Source organism: Canis lupus, chromosome 24 (genome assembly GCF_048164855.1).
Source record: "Canis lupus baileyi chromosome 24, mCanLup2.hap1, whole genome shotgun sequence".
NCBI classification, from domain to species: domain Eukaryota; kingdom Metazoa; phylum Chordata; class Mammalia; order Carnivora; family Canidae; genus Canis; species Canis lupus.
This window is the reverse complement of record NC_132861.1, coordinates 41,840,475-41,858,927: the sequence shown is the minus strand read 5'-3', so window position 1 is coordinate 41,858,927 and position 18,453 is coordinate 41,840,475. Positions and strand designations below refer to the sequence as shown.

General features: G+C 40.5%; 1 protein-coding gene across 1 annotated transcript in view; it reads right to left on the bottom strand.

Annotated features, from left to right (window-relative positions):
- COL4A3 (collagen type IV alpha 3 chain) overlaps positions 1-18,453 on the bottom strand; it is a 130,559-nt gene that overhangs the window by 35,091 nt on the left and 77,015 nt on the right. The window contains exons 14-26 of the mRNA XM_072796482.1: positions 17,479-17,541; positions 17,031-17,090; positions 15,838-15,882; positions 15,277-15,330; positions 14,315-14,356; positions 12,162-12,246; positions 10,902-10,937; positions 9,540-9,704; positions 6,760-6,852; positions 5,970-6,065; positions 3,143-3,213; positions 2,100-2,282; positions 242-410 (exon numbers count right to left, since the gene is read on the bottom strand). Coding sequence (XP_072652583.1) covers positions 242-410; positions 2,100-2,282; positions 3,143-3,213; positions 5,970-6,065; positions 6,760-6,852; positions 9,540-9,704; positions 10,902-10,937; positions 12,162-12,246; positions 14,315-14,356; positions 15,277-15,330; positions 15,838-15,882; positions 17,031-17,090; positions 17,479-17,541 — 1,162 coding nt within the window. The remainder of the gene's footprint in view (positions 1-241; positions 411-2,099; positions 2,283-3,142; positions 3,214-5,969; positions 6,066-6,759; positions 6,853-9,539; positions 9,705-10,901; positions 10,938-12,161; positions 12,247-14,314; positions 14,357-15,276; positions 15,331-15,837; positions 15,883-17,030; positions 17,091-17,478; positions 17,542-18,453) is intronic.

Genomic DNA, 18,453 nt, shown 5'->3' with positions numbered 1-18,453 from the left:
TCTATTAGTAAATGGAGACTGACTATTTCTTAGGAAATTTCAGCTGGAACTGCTCAGTAAAGGGAAAGTAAATGTTCTCTAACATATCCTACATATTCTCTCCCAGCGTCTATGAGCTAACATATTCTACTTATTGGAAGCAGATAGATATACATTCATTCATCTTGGGGGAGCTTCACTTGCTCTAGGAACCATGACCCCACTCCACAGGAAAACAGGACTGGAAAGAAAACTAACCAACCGGCTTCTCCAGGTGGTCCAGGGGCTCCAGGAACTCCTTGGGTGCCCTTTGGACCAGGCTCTCCCTGTGGTCCATAGTTTGGTGGTCCAGGTGGTCCTGCAGGTCCTGGGGACCCTGGGATCCCAGGATCCCCTGGAGGACCCTGGTCCCCCTTCTCACCACTCAGGGCCTGTGACAATAGGAATATGTTTGGATAGTGCTTCATTCCAATATCCCCTTACACGGGTTAATCTTACCATAAATAGGACTGCCAGATAAGCAGCCAATGAGAAAGTCTTGAATTACAAAGCAGTTGGCATTTGAAGGGAATTATTACTAAAATCAGAGCACTGTCTGGTTTCTGCTGTTTTGTGGCCTTCAGAGTTCAACAACATTTCATTAACTTGGAAGTCCCTTGGGTCCTGCTGGAGGTGTCCTCCAGCGGGATGTCACACATAGAGAATAGCTCCTAAAACTTTGTTCACATTGGCCAACAGTTCAAATAGCTTCAGAGCTGGCAGTCTTGGGAATAGCACATTTCTAAAATAAAACCAGCACAGCAAACCTTTGATCTTTACTGGGTATTTTCGTTACAAAGGAGATACAGATAGACTGCATTCCTTTTTTTTTCTTATAAAATATCTTTTTGTAATTGCATAGGCTGTAACTTTGGAAATAGCTTGTCTATTTTAAATGAGTCAAATGAGACAGAATAATAGAGCTCCCCTTCTCCCGCATACGGCCCCAAATAATAAATTTGACTGGATTTTTCATTGTTCAGTATCATTGGGTGACCAAGTGTTGGATGTTTTTCCCCCTTCTTCTATAATGACAGGGCATAAGACTCAACATATCACCTCCTTGATTTTTTTCTTTGCTTTACTTTTACTGAAACTTATAAGGAAATTAGTGAGATGCAAAAGGAAGCATCATGTGAACTGTCATAATACTAGACCAAAGAACTCTAGACTCTGTCCCTCTATAAGCATCACTGCCATCCCAGGGACAGCCTGGCCATTTGTCAAGGGAGAGTCTGAGAAACACCAAACCTGCCAGCTGCTTTCAGCCAGAAGGTGTTTTGTCATCAAGAAGGCATCGGGAAGACTGTATACCACGTCTACATCTTTGGGAGCCACACTTTATATTCTGATACTAAAGCGTCTGTAAACAAATCTTTACATTTATTTGCCAAGTTTTCCTGTTCAAGGTGGGATCCTCTTAATTTGATAACACTGATAAACCCTAGAAGAAACTGGTATTTCCTGGAACAGGCTGGGCAGCATGGCTGGCAAACTTCTCACAAATACACAGAGGTGCTTAGCTTCTGACCCCAAGACGTTTTGAAAGAGATAAGGAGATCCCAGTAGGAATCTCCCAAGTGAACATGTGAGATGTTCTATTCCTATCCTAGGAAAAGACAGAAATGATGGAAGCCTAAATATTTTAAATGACGAAACATTTGATCTGTGTATCTGATGACCCTACTCCTAAATATTCTGTTCTTGAAGCATTTATTTTTGCTTAAAAGAATGAACGCAGTCCTCAAAACCTTGACTAAGACTTTCCACCATTAATCATTTTCTGAATGTGTCTATAACCTCACTGGATACAAATGTGGAACTTGTGTAAGAGACAAGGTCATTCTCCACTCAGGATTTTATTTGGGCTAAAAGCACTACTGAGTGCTACCTATGTGTCAAGATATGATATATGTTTGCTGGGGTCCTTGCTACACCTCTGAAGGCACCCCATTGTGCAGTTGGAGGGGTCCACCAGGATGAGTGGCCAACCACTTTCTGATCGCAAACCACCCAGTGTTGTCACTTTGGAGCATCCTAATGGCAGGGAAGGTAATTTGAAAAAAGTACTGGATACCAACCGGTTCACCTTTGGGTCCTGGTGGTCCTTTAATTCCAGGAGTTCCAGGAATTCCATCCAAGCCCTTTCTTCCAGGATGGCCTCTGAGCCCGGGGTCCCCTGGAGCACCCACCTGTCCCTCAGGCTCAGATGTTTCTCCTTTTTCTCCTTTAAGTCCTGGAGCACCCGGAGCACCCGGGAATCCCTAGGGCGGTACAGAAACAAGGCTGCACTGCATTTGGGTGCAGCTGTTCTTGTGCTAATCTTAAAAAGAAAATGTCAACCAGAATTTTTCAACTTTAATGAATGTGGATTTTTTTCTTTAGGCACTTCCTTTGGACTACGAGTCTGATTTCAAGCTTTTTGGTTTTCTTTTCTATTTGCTGCCAAAACTGGAAAAGAATATAGCTAGATAGCACATTCAATGCAACACATGCAATAGCATTATGATTCAATAATACAAATGATGCAATTATGATAATATACACATCATCACAAGATTACGTTAGGATGTTGGTAAATTTTAACATGCATCTATAAATAATTTGATATAAATGTGTTTATTTTTATATAACTTTCTGAGTCACTCTGATAACATTTTAATTTCTAAAAGTCTTTGAGCCTAATTTACATATCCTAAGATATATCTTTATATGAATACAATTCAATGATTTTTAGTAAATTTGTTTTTTTTTTATTTTTAGTAAATTTGTACATTTATGACATTATCACCACAATCTGGTGTTAAAAACATTTCCATCCCTCCCCTAAATTCCTTTAAATCCATTTGCAGTCAATCTCTGTTTCCAACTCTAGTCCGAGGCAACCACAGGCCCACCTTCTATCTCTGATATCATTTTAAATGATTATACATTCATTGCTTCATTCACTTATTCATTCACACATCATTCATTTATTCATTTAATCAAGTATCTATTAAGTGCTCTAATGTTAAGTACTCTTTGCAGGGCACCAAATTGACAACCTATGTGTGGTGCCAACTGTATTTCCAGAGTGTGCTACTTCCCAAATTGCCACTAAAGCTTCCAAACCATGAAATCTTACTGGAAATCCTGGAAGACCCGCACTTCCTGGGGACCCTGGGCTTCCTTTAATGCCAGCTGCCCCTTGTCCTCCTGCAAAGCAGTGAATTATTAAATATCCATTGAATGCCAACTCTGAGTAGTCAGGGTAATGCAGTATATGAAGGAAATAGGGTGTTTTCTTCTGAGGAAAGAAAATTTCTATCTTAAAACACAGAGTGCAGGGAGGGAACGGGAGTACATAAGTAGAATAGAGATGATGTAAAGGAAAACAAAACAATTAGAATTTAAAAAATTTTTACCTTCCTAAAATTCTTGTCTTTATAGTTTTAAGGAGATACATTTATTTGTATTAATCATAAAAGTAACATCTGCTCATTGTAAAAAAAATAGATTCGGAAAGAAGAGAATAAAAAATCACCCATAAATCCACCACCAGAGGACAATATTCACTAACATTTTCATGTATGTTACTCATAAAATTGTATATCCATAATGCACTGGACATATACATGGTAGTTTTGAATCATATGTCAATAAATATACATATGTCAATAAATACAGTTATATCTTCACTTAAGTGGTTGCATTGTAACCTTTCGTGTAGATCAACCAACATTTATTCAGCTAACTGCTGTAGTTCCACTTAGCTGTAGTAAACGATGCCATGATAAATATCTCTAGATATTTAGTGCTTCAAACTTCTCCAATAATTTAAATAAATTCCTGAAAGTGTAGTGCGAGACCAAATGGACGCAAACTTTTCCAAGGCTTTGGATATCTGTTGCTAAATTGCATTTTACTGTACAATTTTACACTTCCTATATGTATTTAAATATCTCTGTAAAGATGATCCCTTTAGAGAGTCTTTTGGATGGATCTCAAGCCCATGTGTCAACAAATGCATATTCAGATTTTATATTTTGCAAGATTTGAATCAGGATACATTTTTTGATAGTCATCCAAATGGTTTTCCCGTTTATATATCTTCTTTGAGCTATACCTATAGTATGCCAAATGTAGAGAAACCAAGGAAAATACAACACTGCTAGTTGCTCGGTAACAGTGGCCTGCCCACTTACATTCTACCCTTGGGCTAGAGGTCACTCAAGGGGAATGTAGGACTATAATGATTGCTTTCCTTCTATTCTTTCCCTCCCTCCCTCCCTCTCTCTCTCTCCCCAACTCCTTCCGTTCCTTTTAGTTTTTGTTTCCATAGAACATTTCACCCAGAGTCTTAGGCACTGAATAGGAGCTGCATGAGGAATAATCTGCCTCCCACCCCAGCCCTTTGCCCCCTCATTCCCTTGCCATCCTTCCCTCTCAGGCCTGTCTCAGAGATGACAGAGGAACTAAGGCACTTATAAATGGAGTAGGAAGGCTTTGTGGGTGACAAGGACTCTGGCTGAATGCACGTCCTTTATCAGCTGGCCACGGTATCACATTTAGCATTTCTCCTTTGGACTGACACCCAGCCCCCTTGAAGACCCCACGCCAATGCCAATGCCAATGCCAACGCCAATGTCTACCAGGTGGTGGTAACATACAAATATCCCCTTATCTGTGTTGCCAGGTAGACCTCTGGATTAACTTGCCTCAAAGGGAAGCTCCTGGCACAACAATTAAAGGATGCCAGTGTAGAGAGCAAGAGTGGGGCTCTGGAGGAGGGGGTCTGGATTTGAGTCCAGGCTTGACCACTTATGAGCTCTGCCACCATATGTATATGCTTCCCATCTGTCAAATGGGGTTACTGATAGCACCGACCTCTAGGACTGATGTCAGGAATAAGGCACAGAGATACACACGACATCCAGAACAGTGCTGAGCACCCAAGTGCTCTGTGACTTGAGCTCTTGTTGCTTAGTGATAGACAATTTGATGACAATGTGGGCAGATCATGGTGGTCATGGCAAAGCCAGGACTGCATGTGACATAGCATGAGAGGCCCTGAGTAGCCAGGGCAGTGGCACGAGGGACAGAGGAATCTAACTGAGACTTCCTCTACCTCAAGGTTTTGCCCAGGATCAGTTCTGTGGCTGAGGAAGGGGGTGCCAGGGCAGCAGAGACAGTGGCAGCCTGGAGCAATCATATGGAGTGGAGGGTCTGGTCTGGCAGAGGGGTTGACAAAAGAAGTGACACAGGCTCTAGTCAGCTCTCAGAATTTTGGCCTCTGAGATGGTTTTTACCTTCAAAAATAGAGTTAGTAGCTAATACTGAAAAGTGTATGATTTCAGATAAAAATCTTCCTTTCTTTTCATGAAAAATGGAAAGATTTATCAATGCAGGGCTTAAAATGCCGCAAAGTAACAACAGATCTGAGCTGGTGTGGGATGGTCCCCTCCATTGTGCCTTCCAGCTCACCACAGTCCTCACCACTCTATTGCCCCCACTGGTGTGCGGATTTATTGCATTTGTATCTTTCTAAAGAATGACATAGTGCATATGCCTTCGGCTGTACCGAAAGTGGAGGCCTTAAAAAAAAGACTGAGGAGAGTTGTGTCTTTTAAGAAAAAAAAAATGAAAGAGAGCTATTTCCTCATGGAAGAAAAAATGTGTATGTGGGATGCCTGCCTCACTTCTCCTAGCTCCTACCCCCATAGGAACCCCAGTCTACAGTTCGTGGATAACCCAATGGTTTGCTAGAATTCAGCAACTAAAATGGAACAAGGGGACATGCCAGTTTTTGTGTTTTGGCTTACTTTATGTTAACAGAATATGCTTTTGAAAATCTCCCTCTAAGTTCTTACAAACCACATCATGACATCCAGACGTCTGGTACCTTTTTTTCACCACCCAGTGAGCTCACCCTTTTGTACTTGCAAATACCCTTGCCCGCAAAATGTCTGTACCTGGGATTCCTTTTATGCCATCCAACCCTGGCAGTCCTGGGAGACCTGGACGCCCTGGGATATAAGCACACTGTACGCACAAGAGGCCTGGTTCCCCTGCAATCAGAGCATGCTTACGTTACTCATAAACCCACATCGAGTCTGCAGAAAGTACAGATGATTTCCAAACCAATCATTTACTACATTAAAAATTTTGGGGAGGTTAATGAAAATCATCAAGGATATTGTGCATATTAGTTAAAAAATCACTCATCTAGGGGCGCCTGGGTGGCTCAGTTGCTTATGTGTCTGCCTTTGGCTCAGATCATGGGTCCTGGGATCGAGGCCGGCATCGGGCTCCCTGCTCAGCAGGAAGTCTGCTTCTCCCAGTCCCTCTGCCCCTCCCCCTTGCTCATGCTCATGCTCTCACTCTCTCAAAATAAATAAATAAATAAATAAAATCTTTAAAAAATTATTCACGTGTTGCATCAGTTTTTTTTATCTATTTGACCTTTTTAATATTCTTAGAGGAAATCTGAATCAAGAATAAAATATTTATTTTTTCAGTACCTCTCTCCTTTGGTGCAGGATAAAACTCATATTCTAGGCATATCCAACAATTTATTGCCTGGGTGCTAAATATATGATTGCTTCACAGATAAATGAATACTTTTAGGTAATTCTTTTGGAAAGCAAGCCATCCGTGGCTGTCTATAGTTTGGGATCATTGTTTTGAAGGGGAAAAATCAGTGATAGTAATGATGATGAGAATGATTTGCTTTCATAGAGCAACACCAATGATTGAACCAACCTTTGGGCCCCTCGACTCCTGGGATGCCTGGAAACCCAACATGGCCGGGGAGTCCACCAACCCCAGGTGGACCTTTGCGAAACACGATGTCACCTGCAAAATGACAACACCGAAGCTATTTTTAAAATTTTTATGTGTTTTTTATTCAATTACCAAGTAGTTTCAGTAAGATGTATTATTTTATATGCATTTCCCCCATGTTTGTTTTGGAGGCTGAGTCTTTTGATGGTGGCCTGCAATTGAAGGCTGAAGCATGTTGACCAGCTTTTCCTTTCTCATTTATGCACATGTGATATTTTTTGATGATGCAGTGATTCTTTAAAAGTTTGTTATCTGGTTAGTTCTTATCACAAAATCAACCCATGTTATTTTATTCAATTATTTCCAATTCTTCCAAGACTACCCTTTTAGCATTTTTAGGGAAAGGATCAAATCTCATTCCTCTGTGTATCTTGGGTATATTGAATCTCCCTGATATATTGTAGATGCTTAATACCTACTGAGGGAGAAAGTTCTGATGGAGTGTTGATCTGTTTTCTCTGCATCGCTTGTTCACATCAATGGAATTTGTCATTCTTAAAGGAGTCTTTAAGAAAGCTCTCCCTGGCCTTCCACATATATTTGCTACTATATAATGTTTCAATGAACAGTTAATGCTCTTAAGCTCTTGAGTTCTAAGACCAAATTTTTGGTCTTGCCATTGCATATCTGGGTAGAAGGCAATGCTGAGGAAACTAAATATTTGAAAATAATACCTATAGCTGCCCCAGATTTCAGAGCAACATGGTATCAGTGGAAACATTTAATTGAGATGGAATGGGGTGTGGATAACATTTGCTTGACTCTGAAAGGAATGCTCATTTTGTGATCCAGTTTTCTGTGTCTTTAAGATGACTGGATAATTATCTTTAAACAGTAAAACCTAATGGCAGTTTTATACTTGATGTAGGCCTATATGTATACTTACACATTTATAGATTTGTATTTACTTGCATATTTTCATACTCATTTCATGCTTAATTCAACAAATATTTGAGTACCTACAATGTTCCAGCGCCTATGCTACATGCCGAGCTTTAAACAGCAACAAGACACAGTCTCTGACCTCAAAGAGCTTTGAGTCTTCATAGGGGAAACTAACCAAGATAGGCAATGGGAAAAGCTCTACTATTGGGATAAGCATGAGTGTTTCAGGATGTGGGCTCGGTGAAAACTTCCTGCAGGACATGAGCTTGAACTTGCAACTGGATGGACAGACAGGTGATGCTCAGATAAGAGAAGCTAGGAAACCAGGGCCATCTCTGAGCGGGGAGGATGCATGGTTTCCTGGGGAGGGAGGTGTGTTACTGCTGGCACCCAGGGTCCAGAGCCCGACGACAGCACTTATTACCTACAAGAGCTGTGCACACCAGGCTCCTTGTCAATAAAATGAGCATGCTAAGCCTACATCTTGAAAAAGACTCAGAGCACTAGAATTTGTTAAAATCCCTGACACAGGGCAGCCTGGGTGGCTCAGTGGTTTAGCGCCACCATCAGCGGGGGGGCGTGATCCTGAGGACCCAGGATCGAGTCCCACGTCAGGCTCCCTGCATGGAGCCTGCTTCTCCCTCCGCCTGTGTCTCTGCCTCTGTGTGTGTGTGTGTGTGTGTCTCATGAATAAATACATTTTTAAAAAACCTTTAAAAAAATCCCTGACACTGAAAAATTTCAGTTTAATTTAGTTTTGCTTTGTTTTTCACATAGGTTCACACCATAGCTTGGCAGCTTTTGTTCTCGGACATTTTATTGTTTTATTAATGGGATAATTTCTCAAGCAGCTGTTGGCCTAAAGAGAAACTTTTATTTTTTTCCCCAAATATTGCTCAAATAGCCAGACATTTAACTGAATTATCTTATTAAGAAGAAGAGTTTTCCAGATCATTCTTTCAGATTTTCCAGGTTTATAATCACACTGTCTATAAATAATAAATCCTTCCTTTCTTTAAAACAAAATCTCAGACACACAGAACATTTTTAAGGCTGTTAGGAGGACTGAGTATAAAACACAAGACCTCCTGGGCACTTTCCAGAAGAGCCATTTAAGATCCAAAGAGTGTCCCATATGGTCTGAGGTTCTGTGTACCTAACAGCCAACAGAAAATGCTAAGTGGCTCTGTGGGAGGCTAGAGAGGATAGGACAGCCCCAGACACCACTTCATATCCTCTAGGCTGCAGCTCTGTGGTCTCTGACCTACTTTTTCTGGGAGCATCTTGTCTCATGCCCATGCTGTGCACCTCAAGCCCACACACCCTTCCTCTGGGTTTGCCTGCTGATGCCAGGTCATGGGATGCCCTGGGAGTCATGCTAACACAGCCAGAAAGAGTGTGTGTGTGTGTGTGTGTGTGTGTGTGTGTGTGTAGGGAAGTTGGTCTGGCCCTGTGGGATATATCTTTGACCCATGACCAATAGGAACTGGTGGATAAATTCTTCCCTCTTTTTTCTCTGGGACAGATTGTCCTGCAATAAAATTATAGCTTCTTGGAGATATTCTCTAGGGATGGAACAAGCAGTTGCAAACTTGGCCTAGGCCAACCTGATAACTGTCATCCTTCTCTGCTTCACTGCCCCTGTGACTGACTTCCACTGTGACCTCCCATGGGAGCTCAGGCTAAAGCTTTGCTGTAGCAGCAAAGTCATCATTCCACCAGAGATGCTTTCACAAAGAGTTTATAAAGTGAAACAGCAGCAGAAAGATTGCTCTTAAGATCCACACAGATTGAAGGCCCCGTCACGTAGCTACCTGGTGGTCCTGGATATCCCGGCAGCCCTATGGGGCCTGGTGAACCAGGACAACCTGGGGACCCAGGAGGCCCCACTGCATTCTTTCCCGGGGGCCCTTGTTCCCCTTTACGTCCTTTCATGCCTGGAGATCCAGGAGCTCCTCTAAGGCCAGGCTTTGATGACCCTTGGAGAAAAGAACATGTTAGCACATTTTAAGTATTTTCCTGATTAATATGTGTTATTTTTTCAATTGCAAAAAGTGATACATTCTTATTAGCCAAAGTTACACAATCAAGAGGTACATAAAGCATATAAAACCAAAAGGGGATATCTTCCTTCCTTCATATGTGGCCTTGTTAAACTATCACAGCATAGTATAGCTCAGAATGTTCCAGTCCCAGGAGGTAAGATACGAACTTATTTATTACAAGGGAAACACAGTTAGAGATGCACTACTGTCTTTTTTGTTTAAAAGGATCTCATGAGAAATTCTTCAATATGTGCTGCTTTGTCGATTTTTTTCATCAGATACTAGAAGATACCTACCTTTCAGCATCTGAAATGAGAGACTGTCCTAATTGGACTTAATTCCTGCCAATCATCTTCGTTATAAAAGGGTGTGGTGGGGGAGGCAGGCATCTCCTGGGAGAGAAGCCAGGCCAGGTGGTACAAAGTCATTTCACCTGTCTCTCTTAAGGTGACAGAAGGCCAGTCTCGAATTCCTGCCTTACAAACAGCTTAACTATAAAGAAGAAAGACCTCACCACCAAAGGGCTGAGAATCAGCAGGGGTAATATCTGATTATTTCTGATTATTGAGCATAAGGATTTTGCCATAAAAGCAAATCCCTCTGATTGATGTCTGTTTTAGAGTTTTGTAATTTTTACTTACTCATTTCCTAAGGGAGCCTATTTATTACTTGGGGCAGGGGGGCGCTGGTGGGGAGAAAAAAACTCTTCCCTAATCTTTGGCCAGACCTCTAAAATATCCTTTTGTATTCCAACTTCAGGAGATACCCATTGTTAACAGTTTGGTGTATATTTCTCCATGCACATGCAAGTACACACAATATTTATCCATTTATCAATTTTTTTACAATGGGATGATAGGATACATATACTTCTGCAATCTGCTTAATTTCAATTCATTTTCAAAATTATGAAATAGTTTAAATATACAACAAGGTATAGAGAAAAATGTAATCAGAGGCAGGGCTTATCAAACCTTAGCTGTTTTTTTCCCAAGGTTTCCTTTCCTCTACAAAATGACACATGAAACACTTTTAGATCAATTAATGAAGCCTGTGTCTTATGTAAGTGATGCAAAGGTGATTTTCCTTTCAATAGCATTTCTATTGGTGGCTCAAGAAACATGTACATACCAGCACTTCCAAGAACTCCAGGGGGACCGCTGGGACCTACAAATCCGTAACAACAATTAAATTGCTTATCAGGATATAAATACTTCCCTCTCCCCATTTTTGAAATCTTGGGCGACAATATTACAATAATTAAAAAGAAATATCTTCATACTTTTTCTCCACTCTCACGAAGGTAAAATATTAGAAAACTTCATTTATTTAAGACAAACTGCAGAGAAGAAACTAGCCTGAGATGCCTAACACTCAGAAGTGAGTCATGCCATCCTAACACCTTCAAACAATTCAGCAGACATGTACTAAGAGCCTGCTCTGTGTTTGACACTTTGCTGGGATGGTGCAGATGCAAGAACAGCAAACAGCTGGAACTGTCAAGGTCCTGTCGTTTGGCTTGGCTTCCCATCTCAGATCGTTTCTAGCTATGATATTGCAGGTGAGGTTCTAATTCTTTGATACATCTGTGTGACTAGTGAACATTGCAGATTTTTAAAAAAAAATCTATGTCTGTGTCTATACTTATCTGTCCATTTAAGAACAATGGGAATTTTTACTCTTTTAAGTGAAATTCTCCTTCGAAATCTTATTTGTACCAATAATTGGCCTTAGATCGGTGGTTCTCAATCCTGCCTGCACACTAGAATAATCTGGGGAGCTTTTACAAGCTACCAGCGCCCAGGCCCCCTCCCCCATGCAGACAGTTGCAGCAAAATCCCAGTGCCCGGACCTGGGCATATTATTGTTTAGAACTTCCCAGGAATTCTGACGTGTAGCCACAGAGGAGAGCCCTTGACCTACACCTTTTCAATCTATCTGAAGGGATAGAATCTGAGTAAATGTGACACTACTTCATGGGGCAGGAGTCAGGAAATCTGGGTTTCAGTCCCCTCTTGTCACTATTGTGTGGATTTGCTCAAATTGCAGTTTTTCGGGGTCTCCATTTTTTCTTTTGTAACCCACTATGGTTGAGGATCTTCACATTCCCTCCTCCTGCCCTCTGGTCACATTAGTGTTTTTTTGTCAGACTTGAACTTGATGCTTTTACACACACAGAGAGGATTTAACTACTTTCTATGGTATGGCACCTATGGAATACTCATATAAAAGTATGAAAATTAGGACACACCAATACTACCACCCATGAAAACTGGGAGACCTCCCTTTTGCCTCCTGCAAATTCTAGGTCATAAGCATGTGTTTTACATTGCCTGGAAGGAAACACATGGAAATGGTCAGTAAATGCTTTAGGAAGAAATTCATTCTCACCCTGGGGGCCACGAGCTCCTTTGGGGCCTGGTGGGCCTGGAATTCCTTCATCACCCTTTTCCTGGTATGCATCATAATATTCTGTCTTAAAGGAAAAAGAAACGAATAAAGAGAAAGGATAGCTATTTATGGTGAGCTCACCAAATGCAATACTTCAATGTCCTTTTTTTCTCTTTTTGCCCAAAGGATCTTTTCCTTATTTTCCTGAATTCATAAGTTTATGTATTAGCAAGAATACAGTCATATGTACATGATGGATAAATTTAAAGATCAAAGTTGATGTTTCTGGTATCACAACATCATGTATTTCATGGGCTTTCAATTAGAAATACATTTTATGATGCAAGCCAGCTCACACACTCATTTCCATAAGTGAACTGTGGATCTGGAACATCCAGATCCAGATATGTGGGAATCTGTATACCGAAGTTAAAGTTTCAAAAGCAGTAACTTACCATTTTGACATATGATCAATTCTGATTTTTTTTTTATTATATGCTATTTCACTTTTTAAAAATGCTTGACCTCATGCACTAACTTTATTTCATAGTATGTTGGGACCCAAAATACTCCGTTGATTGTCTCTTTACATTTCAGCATACCATTGACTTGCAGTATAATATTGAAGGTTATTGATTTAATATGCTTGGTGGACCTACTGCTGTTCTTCTTAAACATCTACTTCCTAAGCAGAACTTCCAAGGAAGTTACTAGGTGCTGCAGAGTTACATAGAATTGAAATACACACAGCAAGCTAGGAACGCTAAGAATGTCTCTCAAGCACAACTGACAAGTAGATTTCTCTTAGAATTCAGTACATTTATCTTGAAGGAAAGAAGATGGAAATAAAAAAAAAATTTGGTTTCGTTTTGTTTCCTCATATGCTACATAAGGCCAATTACTTTGTTGGCTTAAGGAAGAGTTAACAAAAGTATTGTGGTTAAGCAATTATGTATAAAATAACAAAAACAATTCATAATAGTAACAGTAATGATAATATAATAATGTCCATCATAAATTCCATAATGACATATGTGCACCTGCCAAGTTTTGGCTACGTGTTTTCACAAAATGGCTCATTTCTTCTTTCTGGCAACTCCATAAAAGTATTTTGGGACTACTTACCTCTGAATCATTTGTTTGTTAGGTGAAATGTGAATTTCCAGGACACTCCCCCCAGGTACTGAGTAGATTACTTAGCCTGAGGGATCTGAGAACTGCATTCGTAACAGAACCCCCTCACCCCTACCCCATGACTCTTTTACCATCATGGAGCTTTCCATAGAACTGGCATAGTCATGAATGGCAGTTCTGTTCAGCACACTGATTGTGAGAACTACTACCTTCTTTCATATTTTAAAGTTTATTTACTTATTGGGGAGGGGGGGCAGAGAGAGAGTGAAAAAGTGTCTTAAAGCAGACACCGAGCTCAGCACGTGACTAATGTGGGGCTCGATATCACAACCTGAGCCAAAACCAAGAGTCCGACTGACTGTACTACTCAGGTGTCTGAGAACTACTGTCTTAAATGCAGGAGAGAAAGGGATACCAGAATTCAGATCCTGGGTCCCTTTTACTCATCTGCTTAAGCTTTAGATTCACAAAATAGAGAATGTGGCCCCATTGCAGTCAGGAGTTGCATGCTGCATCAAATCCATGTCCATGCTGGAGAGAGGAGACTGCCTACTAAAATGGAGTTTGGGCTGGGGGTCACTGGTTTTTGCTGGCTCAGGTTGAGCTCCTCTGTTGAGCTCTGGAAATGCCTGTTGTCATACCTGGGCCCAGCTGCAGTGAATGGAGCAGGCTCCCTCCCCCGGCTGCCCCCATTGGCCTCCACTGCACTCCTACTACTTTGCTCAGGGGCACAGGTCACCTTGGCCCATGTCTGATTGGACAAAGAATTTCTCCATTCCCATGCCCAACGTGGGCATTTCTAGTGCCTTCCGGAGACCAAATAAGACCAAAGAGAAATATTTATCCATTGTCAAATAGACAAATAATGACAAAGGCGATTTTCTTACCTGGCTTGATAAAACAGTAAATACCATAATATCTATCTTAACAGTTAATGAGAGACACTGATTCAAAATTTCCTTGATACTTTGAAGGACTTGATCAAATATGACACTGATACTGTCTTTAGTTACACTTACTGGACCACGAAATCCTGGCGGGCCAATGTCCCCTTTCCACCCCTGTATTGAAAGACAGTTATAAATTATAAGTACATTAATCCAAGGTACTTACATATTTGCTTTACTTATAAAGCAAAATACATAGTTAATAAGTCAATGATAAAAGTAATGTTATTTCTGTGTACTGTACAAACCAAGTTAAAATGAAAGGGATGTCGACTTTGGGTTACTTCTCTGGAGGGTCATAACTGGGGCAAGAATCCTGTCAACAAGGTCCTGGGAAGTGGTTGTTGCTCTGATGGTTTACATGTTTCTTCCACGCCAATATCTTTGGAGGGTGTTCCTACGCATCACACATCCCCATGTTCTCATCCAGAATACAAGCACAGCAAAACCAGGCTGCGGGTTGTATGAGATTCTCAGGGTCCCAACTAACCTGTAACCAAACCCCTTCCTTACCTACTCAGGAGGGCACTTTCAGAATTCTACCAGAAGTGATATTATGATAGGATAAATCTTAAATCTGCACATAACCCTACCTATGACAATTATTTGAAAACATCTGTAACATGTTGCCAGAAACAAATGAAATGTAATACAACTCATAATTCGGTGTGTCATGACCTAGATTGAGACTCATGGGGTTCAGCCTACTCTTGACCTCCAATGACCAGAAACCTTCCCTTGCAAGACTTTCCCAACTCCCTCCTCATAAGGAAACTAAATCTCACTGGTCACTATGTCGGCCAGCTTCCACTACACAGAGCAAGTTTTATATCTTCCCCACAAAACTGTGTTTCAAGTGTCTAAGTAAACTTGTCACATCTCTCATTTCCTTTTACTTAACGAATATAATTAAGGTATTTTAATGAATTCCAATTGCAATCCCTTGCACCTATTTTCAGGGCATGGTAGGGAAAGGATGTGCAAAACCTAACCAGTTAAAAAGTCTAAAGACAAGTTGCTAGAGAAGGGATTACCTTAATGCCGTCTTCACCCCGTAACCCAGGGAAGCCTCTGTTGCCTTTGGGCCCCTGTGGAAAAGGACAGACAATGGGTCAGAAGACACACAAGTCAGTTTCTTCAATGGAAAGCAAAAGAAGTTGGAACTCCTTTTTTTTTTTTTTTTTTTAAGATTTATTTATTTATTTTAGGGAGAGCTCATGTACATGAGTGGGGAGGAAGGGCAGAGGGAAAGAATCTTCAAGCAGGCTTCCGGGTGAATGTGGAGCCCAATTCGGGGCTCAATTCCATGACCGACAAGATCATGACCTGAGCCAAAAATCAAGAGTTGGACGCCTAACTGACTGAACCACTCAAGTACCTCTGGAACTCTTTTTTGAAAAGAAAAAAAAAAAAAAAAAAGGATGTGCTCAGATGATCTATCTTCGTAGTGAGGGTGTAACCCTATGATTCTCAAATATAGGTTGAAAAGGCTGTATGGTTTTGTTACTTAATAACTAATAGTGACTCCTTCAAATTCTTCTTCATCAAATGGGACTGACATTTCAACAACATCAGTGGACCACACATGTCTTTACCTCAGTGCCAGGGAAACCAGGGGCACCATCTTTGCCAGGTTTTCCCTAAAACAAAAAACACGTAATTTAATAGATATGGATAGCTTTAATAAATATGGAAAATGTAAATGATATGATGATCTCCTCTGGGCCTTGGGCAAGAGAGCCCAAACTGAGACTCCTCTCCCATTTATTAGAAGGAAAAACTATTAATTACAGAACATATTTATAGAGATGTTTTGTAGTGTTCCAAACAGACAGGGCTTTTGGATGAACTATTATAGTGTCTACCCTCCGTAACAGAATTAAAAATCATATTGACCAAATACTTTTTCTTAGAAAAAACATACACTTTTCTCAATGTATAATTTTTATTTATTTAAAAGATTTTATTTATTTATTCATGAGAGACACAGAGAAAGAGGCAGAGACAGAGGTAGAGGGAGAAGCAGGGTCCCTGTGAGGAGCTTGATGTGGGACTTGATCCCAGGGTCCTGGGATCACGCCCTGAGCCAAAGACGGATGCTCAACTGCTGAGCCACCCAGGTGCCCTCAATGTATAATTTTTAGTCTTAAAGCAATATATGTGTTTAAGTCTTTCCAAAACAGAGCTGGGTGGGTAAGTAGAGCTCAGTTGTTTCTGTCTCCCTTGCACCCACGTCCCAGTGTGCCCCATCTTCTTTGGGGAGCTGCCTTTCCTTCCCTCTGTGTGGTCCTGATGGGGCCATCAGCCTTAATAGTGCCTGCTCTGTTGGCTTGGCCAATCCTAGAAACTATTTCTCCTGGCCACAGTCACCTCTCCAGGGTGAGACACAGGACCAGGCTGGGCCAACTAGAGCGATTCTCTGGGGTGTTATTAGTCGACACAGGGAGACACACTGTCTTCTTGGATGCCATTAACCTGAAGTTGTCTGCTGCTACTTCTTGTTTTTTCTCCCTGTTGCCACCTAGGTGGGAGAAGGTCATCCACACAGAGAAGGAGAAATGATATGGAGAGTCCTGCCCATCTCGTTTGAGGCTCTGAAATTCCCGAAGCCTGTTTTAGTCTTGGACTTCTCAGGTACTTGAACAAATAAGTTTCATTTCTTAAATCTCTAAAAAACGTACATAAACCTAAACTGGTTTGAATTGGGCATCTTACACTTGCCTCCTAAAGAGACCTGAGTATTGACAGTATGATACAGATGCACATGACATTCTATATCCAAATTCACCTGCGGGCCAGGTTCTCCAGGAGCACCTTTTTCAGATCCATAGGATTCTCCAGGCGGTCCCTGTATTAATGAGAGTGATGTCAAATTTGACGAATTATTGATTTTTGGACTCACCTTGATTGTCATTAAGTTTTTCCTTCTGATTATTGTTATATTTTTAAATGTTTGAATGATGAGTCATCTCATGTATAAGCATTCTTTTAAAAACAGATGCTAACATACCAGATACTGAAGATAAATCAGAAGATAAGAGACAGTGGGTACATGTACAAGACAGCAGGGATTTCAGCTTGAAGTGACTGTAAAATAATTCTAGTATATTCACCTCTGCGGTGAAATACTACCATGCCTTAGCTAATATTAAGATTTAAAAGGTGATCATACATCAAAATATGCACTAAGGCTCTACTTCATGTTTGAGGGAACAGCATGACTCTAAATGACCTACCAAGGGCCCAGGAGGTCCAGGCTTCCCCATGGCTCCCTTGTCTCCCTTCTCCCCCTTGAGGTCCTGCCACAAAAACAATTTAAAGTCATTACACATAGATCAAACAAGATTTTACTGCTTTTATTTGAAAAATTTTTCTATCCAATGAACTGGATCTACAAACTACTTATGTGCCTCCTGCTAACTTGACACACTTTCACATTTCAAATTTTATACTTGTGAACACACTGAAACCATACATAAGCTTTTATTTTTTTTTAAAGATAGTATCTTTTGGATCAAACTATGTTAAACCAATTTAATTCCTGAGTCAGTTTTCAATAAGCACATTCAAGTCATTTCCAATGTACCTGATTTTTGTTATTAATATCCAGAAATTATTCTCATGGGGATCAATTAGTTTCTGAGTATATGTTATGATGAGGATTTGATGGTGTTAGGTCTATTTGTGTTCTTATCATATTTACTGACTGTATTTTCCCCAGTGTGAGTCTTCTCTTGGGTCTTCTCAGTGTGAGTCTTCTCTTTTTTCAAACTCAAAATTTTTTCCCTGGGTCAAATCTTCCAGATCTAGATTTTTATCAAGAAAAGCCTTTTTTTCCTGTCAATTTCCAGTCAATAAAATTTTATGCTTCATTAATTTTTTGTTGATTAACCTCTGAAAAGTTTAGTTATTTTCTTTAGGTTAATTTTTCCAGTCTTCAATGAGAGTTATTATCTTGGTCATATCAAATTTCACCATGTTTTGCTTTTAACTCTTCTCAGTTTTGTTTTGATGATTTCTATCATTAAAAATTAATTGTATCGGAGAGTAATGGCTAAAGGGTTTATTTTTTAGGTGACAAAAATATTCTAAAATTGCATGTGGTAACAGGTGTACAACCCCACGAATGCACTTTTTAGTGCACTGGATATTTAGTGCATTATGAATTGTGCACTAGATAAGTGAGCTTCATGGTATATAAATTATATCTG